General features: G+C 34.4%; 1 protein-coding gene across 1 annotated transcript; it reads left to right on the top strand.

Moving 5' to 3' along the window:
* The first annotated feature begins 2,325 nt into the window (after window positions 1–2,325).
* Window positions 2,326–7,365, top strand: LOC102698655 (granzyme B-like). The gene is made up of 5 exons (XM_015363714.2): window positions 2,326–2,433; window positions 4,383–4,530; window positions 5,747–5,888; window positions 6,301–6,561; window positions 6,922–7,365. Exons 1-5 carry the CDS (start codon window positions 2,388–2,390, stop codon window positions 7,081–7,083), a joined length of 759 nt encoding a protein of 252 aa, XP_015219200.2. The 5' UTR covers window positions 2,326–2,387; the 3' UTR covers window positions 7,084–7,365.

Raw genomic sequence — 7,365 nt, forward strand, 5'->3', positions numbered from 1 at the left:
AAGGAAGAATGCCTGGATGTCCGTACTGAGCCAAGTATGTTTTTGAATAAAGTTGGTGTTTTTGAATACAAGATGGCGTGTTGACTTTTTATAGTAATGCGGCAAGAAACACACAAAGATGGGAAAGTATTTTGTTCTGTTCTTTTGAAATGTAATTGCTAGTATTTAGTAGAATTAAGGCTAGTGCTGGACTGTGGGTACACTGATGACTGTAGGAGTTCTGACAAACTGTGGGCAAATGTTTCTAGCACCTGTGAAACTGCTAGATAGCACAATCGGATACTATACATGCAAAATGTCACTGCTTTGATTCTGTCAAAGGAAAAGGATGTAGCCATGACACAGGAGTCAACATGCTTATAGATATGCTTATACAAAATACAGTATATGGCAACTTCTGCAGAAAATAAAACAAGGAGTAACTAAAATTTTATTGAGCAAGAATTTAGGAATTTGTGTTTTGGGCTTAGGGTGTGAAGAACTAGGGAAACTGGTATATTAAAAACTGATATTTCAGACAGCAAAATTTATTCTGACACAATTATATTTGAAAAGTCTTTTTTTTTAAATCTCCTGACCAAATTCTTGCAACAACTCACAGAGTTTGAAATCTGTACTCAGGATAATATTAATCACAAACTTCACAGTTTGAAAGAAGGTACCATACAAGGAAAAAATAAGGTAGATCAATTCTTTTGTCTGTATATGCAGGAGTTTTTCTTGGTCTATCTAGATAGTAAAAGATGCTATGTGAAAACAGCCCAGAGACCGAGACCGAGACCGATACACTTTTCACTTGATACACTTGAGTAGGTTGGACTATAAGGGGACCTGATAAAAGTAATGAAAATACTGAAAGGTACTGATGATTTCCTTTGTTTGCTTTCAAAATATTTTAGTTGTTTATCCACATAATGCTGGCTCTGAAAAGTGTGTTCTTGAAGTAGTGCTGTGGTATAGTACTGTAAGTTTTTGGACACCTAACTGGAAGACTGTGGGCTCAACTTATAGGTGTGACACTACTGTTGTGCCCTTCAGTAAAGTGGCTCAGTCAGATTATTGCATTAAAGAATTTGGGTGTTTAAATGAATGCAAAAATGTCTCATTGTTTACAGTGACAAATTATTTCTAAAAAGCAGATCAAAGTTTTGTCATTTTCTCACTAAGTAAATACTTGCAGTCATGAAGTTCAGTATAGTCTGTAAACAGAAAAGGTATGATTAAAACCAATTCCAACCCAGGAGACTGGATGATAGAAGCCAACATTTAATTTACTTAACTTACATACTTACATACAAAATATTTATAGTTTTTCATATCATATCTGCGCCTGCCTAATATACTCTCATGATTAAACACATTTATAATCTTGATTATTATCTTACATACTCATCACAACATTCATGCTATATAATACTAATTCTCAGTTCTGTCTGCAATGTTCCCCTTCATGTTATATGGAATATATGCCACAGTTAAAGACAGAAGAAAATAATAGAAGAATTATAGAAGAATTATAATTATTATCTGGCCTCATAACTGGGGGTTTGTGGGTACAAGCCTCTGATGCAGACACTGCTCTTGTACCTTAAATGAAGCACTTTTCCCCATTTGCTCCAGTCCACCCAGCTGAATGAACAAGAACTGGCATAGCAGGAGTATGCCCTATGAAGGACAACCCATGCAGGAGTGGAGTCACGTGAAGCAAACAGAGAGCAATCTGTCTACAAAAAGAAAATGACTGCTGTGTTGATTTTAAAAGAAATTGAATTGTAGGTGTATTTTGTAAAACTCAGATTATTGCTGGTATTAAATTGTTTTTGTGCAATAGAATATTTTTGTTTGAATACATTTTCTATTTTGTGTTCAACCTGTTACTTTATTATCGTGCTGTCTGTGTGGAGTTTTCATGTTCTCCCCATTTTTCTTGGAAACTTGTTCCTGGAATAAGTGGCATGTGTTTGTATCTGTATTTGCCCTGTCCAGGGTGTATCCTGCCTTGTGTCCACTGCTTGCTAGGTTAGGCTCCAGTGTCCCCTGCGATCCTGTACTGGATAAAGCTGTTGGACCATATGCAAAGTGGTATTTATTTGAGTATTTCATCAATGAGTAAATGGTCCCTTCCAGTTAAATATACTGTATTGTACTACCCTGAATTCCAAATTGTCTTAAAAACTAAAATGAAAAGAAACAAACAATTTAAAGGTTAATTATTGGATTTCCCCTCTTTTCTTATAAGGTAAAGGTATATAGCTAAACCAAGCACAACATCAGTTTTGGTTTTTAAATGAATTCATTTGACCACTGTTTCCTGTTCAGTGCATATAAAGAGGCTGGCAAAGACCCTCAGACACTGGTGGTTTTCGCATAGTGTCAATATACTCATAATGTTCCAAGTCATCTTCTTTCTCCTTGTCCTGAAGACTCCAGCAGGTAAGACACCAGCTTTTCCCACAAGTTCACTCAATATTCATAGAACAAGAATTATTTTACAATCAAATACTGTACGGTCTAATTACCTCAAGAAAAAGAGACGGATTAGAAATGCTGGCTTTGAATTTTCTTTTTTCCAGAGCCTTATACAGTATGTGGGAGTATGAAAATTCGTTAAAATTTCTAAATTGCATTACATGCTTATGTACTGATGGTTTCTAATATTAACAATATCTGCTCCATGGAAATGGAAACATAGAAATGATCACACTTCATCAGGGAAACGGTGAATGGTTTGTACATGTCAGTGACAATCAGAAAACAGAAAATTATTGCTACAATGATTTGCAGGAAAATTGAATTCCAAGTGTGTTTTGTAAAACCCTTATTACTGCTGCTATTTAAAATCTTATTTGCATAAGGAGACTAGTCAGCCCATCAGGAAGCTGTAAGGCTTTGAGGTAGCTCAAAGTGTTTGAGAAAGAGTTTATAGAATGTTGGTCCAAATCATCCTTACCTTTTGGTATTACGATATGTAATGGTAGTCCAGGTATTAAGAAATTGAAAAGGTATTAAAGGGAAATTGGCCAGAAATTGTAAATAATTGAAAACAGTAAAGAGAAAGTGGACAGAATTGTTAACTTTGCTAGAAAAAGAATTGGGCGACCATATAAACAGCTTGATGAGCTACAGTATATTAAATTGCAGTTCAAAAGAGAGTTCAGCTTATCATTGATGACCCCTCCCACCCTGGTCATTCCCATTTCTAAATGCTACCTTCAGCAAGGCATCTACAAATGCCTGTGGCCAAGAAAAATGTATACAAGAAATGCTGTATTCCCTGGGTTCGGTATATTAAACACAACTATACAGTAAGCTTGTTTCCTGTTGGGAGCAATTGGATTTTGTGCAGTGATAATATAAAATGGGTAGAGCAAGTCTGTGTATACAGTTCGTATTGTTGCATGTCCAAGACTATTGTTTATTTTTAACGTGAATTTTGTTTATGTTGTGCTGTTTTTTTGGTAGTTTTGTATATTGATGTCCAGAACAACTTTTAATACCTTTGGATGGGCAATAATGTTATAGCTCATTTTATCTAATACATATGTTTTATCTGTTTTTCTGTTTCTTGTTTATTTGAGCAGTCAATGCATTCATCTCTTATCTTTATGTATACAATGGTAACGATGAATGTCACCACATTCCATAAGGATAAGAAAATGAAATAAATTATAATTGTTGAAATATTGGGAATAAACCTAAAAAATAACACAATTCTGAGTGTCTTTCTGAATTTTCCATGTAACACCTACGCCCAGAGACATGAATTTATTGAAGAATTTTACAGAAGATTTTAAGCTGCTTTAGATCTCAGTAATGTTTATCTGGGGGCCATTATCTCATGCATATATGTCAGTCAAATTAGACATACAGTAACTATATTGTGAGCTTCTTGTATTTTTGTATTCTCTTTGACAATTAATTTGACTAACTTAGGGATTGGTACTTCTAAAAGAAATTCCCATCCACATTGAGGACTGTACAGTGTCAGGATAAAGGGGCAGGAATCTGCAATGGTATATTGCAATTTGCCATTCTAAGGTGCTTCGATAAATTTCAAATTTAGAAATAATCTGAAACCAAACTGAAGAATGTGAAAAGAAGTACTGAACTGAGATGTTTGAACACGAAGACTAATTTGATAGCTGTTCATTTTTAGTGGCATTTAAAATGAACTGAAAATGAGTCAATAAGTTCTTATTCAGATTAAAGCACTTCTTTTAGTTCTGTGTAAGGTTAGATAAAGAATGCTGAAGGCCTTTCCAACTCTGCCTAGTTTAGCATTAAACTACAAGTAACTTGCATAACTTTTTTTATGTGTTGAACATACTGATATTTAATCTAAGACTCTCATGTGAATTCCTTTGCATGCCAATCTTCTTAAGGAGCTTTTGACAGTTATGTTATTGGAGGGAAGACTGCAGAACCGCACTCCAGGCCTTACATGGCATCACTACAGGTGGATGACCATCACGTCTGTGGAGGATTTCTGATCCGTGAAGACTTTGTTTTGACAGCTGCACACTGTTATAAGTGAGTTTTAATTATTCTATGAAAAGGTCTTTAAGTTTGATTTTACAGGTTTATAGAAGACTATGAATCTTAAGAAAAAATAATATTATTCAAAGAATAGTTTACTGTCACATAAAACATCCATCATTCTATTTTATAACTGCTTTATCAGGTTCAGGGCCACAGGGAATACTAGCACTTATCCTGGCAAGCAATAAGCACAAGACAGGATATACTCTGGACGACACACCAATCGAACACAGGACACACACAGACACAAACACACAGATTCACACTGGGGCCACAAACACATTCCACACAACACCCCAAGAAATTAGCCTAGGGCCACAGAGCTGCAAACCTCTGTGCTACTGTGCCACCTTCACATGAAATATCAGTATAAAAATGTAAACTGGCCAAGCATCAGGTCTTTTGCTTGTTGATTAAGAGTCATCTGTGAGACTTGAATTTAGCCATATTTGTGTCAGTCCAGTGTTCTGATCTCCTTTTAAGCTTCAAACCTTTAAATTTCCACAAACTAAGAACATGGCATATGTTCTTGGAGAAAAAAACAGCAACAGACATTATTATTTTAAACCAAACCATGTTGTCACCATTTTCTTTTAAGTAACAAAGTTTTAGTTTATTTTTGTTAGATTTACAAGCCATTTCAAAAGCATGGCTGCCATTTTGACATGATTCATAACTGAATTATAATTTTATATCTGACTAAGGTTATAACTGCACTTTGAGCAAATATGCTATTCCTAATATAGCAGATTGTATGTCTGATTATAATAATTATCCAGACAGTTGAATTTGATGTTTGGCTGCTTTGTAAATGCACACTCACCAGTCCCTCCCTCCTTCATCACTCCAACAGTAAGACCTGAATATACACAGTGTTGGGAAAAGGTTTTAAAATGAAAAACATGTAGGGGAAATCATGCTGAAAAGAAATCAGATAACAATGTTCAATATAGTTTGCGTACATTTCCCTACACAAGGAACATGTAATTGCAATAGATTGCTTTTTAAGTAATATTAAAGAAGTAATTTTAAATTATTAATTTAAAACATAATCATTCCTCAATACGCTTTTAAATGAAATGGTAAATTAATATTGTGTGAAAGTAAAATTGGAAGCATACTGTATGTAGTTCCAAAATAAGCTTACATGAATCCAGGTTCCTTTAATTTTATTTTACAACACCACTGTTTTCTCTGTTCCTTTTAGCAACAGACCTCTGACTGTTGTTTTGGGTGCCCACAATATAAGGAAGAAAGAGAAATCACAGCAGAAAATTGAAGTGAAAAAATTCTATAAACATGGTTTACATTCATTAAGCCCTTTAGACTTTGACTTAATGTTATTGAAGGTACAGTACCATTAGCTTTCCACATTTTAAAGTTTTTTTTCACCTGCGAACATACTTTATCTGTTTCATTGGGTTATTATCAGTTTTTATTTAATAGTTTTTAACACTCAAACGACAAAGTTATACAGTGTCATAGTTATTAAAATGTTTCAACATCAAAACAAATGTGTACATCTTCAGGCCAACATTGAGTTAACATTAAGCCAGAAAACTGGTTTCAGTTTTCACTTTGAAATTTTATGTTATAGATTACAAGGTAATAATAACTATTATTTTCCAACAAAACAATAAATATAAAATTAAGATTAAATAAAATAAATTTTGTAGACTGTATTTCTTTTTCATACAATTTATGTAAAGATTATTTTTTTCTTTGGTGTTACGGTATTTCTTCATTCTGCTTTGTAACTAGCTCAAGGCAAATGCCACACTTAATGAAAATGTGAAACTACTTACACTGCCAAAGAAAGAAGTTAAAGTTAAAGTTAACACCCGTTGCTCCGTGGCTGGCTGGGGCAAGAAAACTGCGAACGGGAATGCCGAAAGTGTTCTGCAAGAAGCAACTCTCACAATTCAAGACAATAAACAATGCAAGAAGATTTGGCAGAAATACTTCAACAGCAAAAATATGCTGTGCACACATTTTGGAAATGGAAAAAGTGGGATTTGTCAGGTAGGTAACATACTTTTGGGAATCATCTTTATATTAGGGAGTATAAGGAAAGATCGTTATGAATGAACCAAATCAATGACATGCACATTAAGTTTACGTGTCCATGTATAAGCACTTTACTTCAATTACTTGCAAATCTGTCCCCTTAATTTTCTTCACTTTGGTCTCTGTGCAGAACGTAGGAATTCCCGTGATGACGGTGACTTCTTGTAACACAGTAGAAATATCTTTTCAGTGAAGAAAGTGGGAAGGAACAGAGGTCTTTGACTCATTCTGGGGACCAATACATTAAACCTACAGTTCAATAGAGCTGGCATTTATTATGTGATTGTACTCATTTTGTTTATTGCTTTGTTTCAGGGTGACTCTGGAGGACCCTTGGTTTGCAACACTACTAACGCTTCTGAAGTGTTAGGAGTGGTTTCATTCTCTGGACCAAAGTGTGATGATTCCAGATATCCACACGTCTATATGAAAGTTCATAGTTTCCTAAAATGGATAAATGAAAAAATGAAAAATTAAACATCTGCCCTGTTGAATTTGTGCCTAATCTACGACAAATCCAGTGAAAATCACATTTTTCCTATCTTCCTCTTTTTTTAGGTATTCTGAGTTGCTGAGATAGAATTATTATTTCTAAATTCTTTTTTAAAATATTTCGCTTGACAGAATTAAGTTGCTAGCTGTGACAGACTCTGGCTCCCCCATGACCCTGAATTAAATAAAGCAAGAAAGAAGATAAATGGATGGATATCATAATTTACTGGTGTAATGTCAATAAATAAAATTATATTTCATATTTGA

This window comes from Lepisosteus oculatus, chromosome 15 (assembly GCF_040954835.1).
Source record: "Lepisosteus oculatus isolate fLepOcu1 chromosome 15, fLepOcu1.hap2, whole genome shotgun sequence".
In the NCBI taxonomy this organism is placed as follows: domain Eukaryota; kingdom Metazoa; phylum Chordata; class Actinopteri; order Semionotiformes; family Lepisosteidae; genus Lepisosteus; species Lepisosteus oculatus.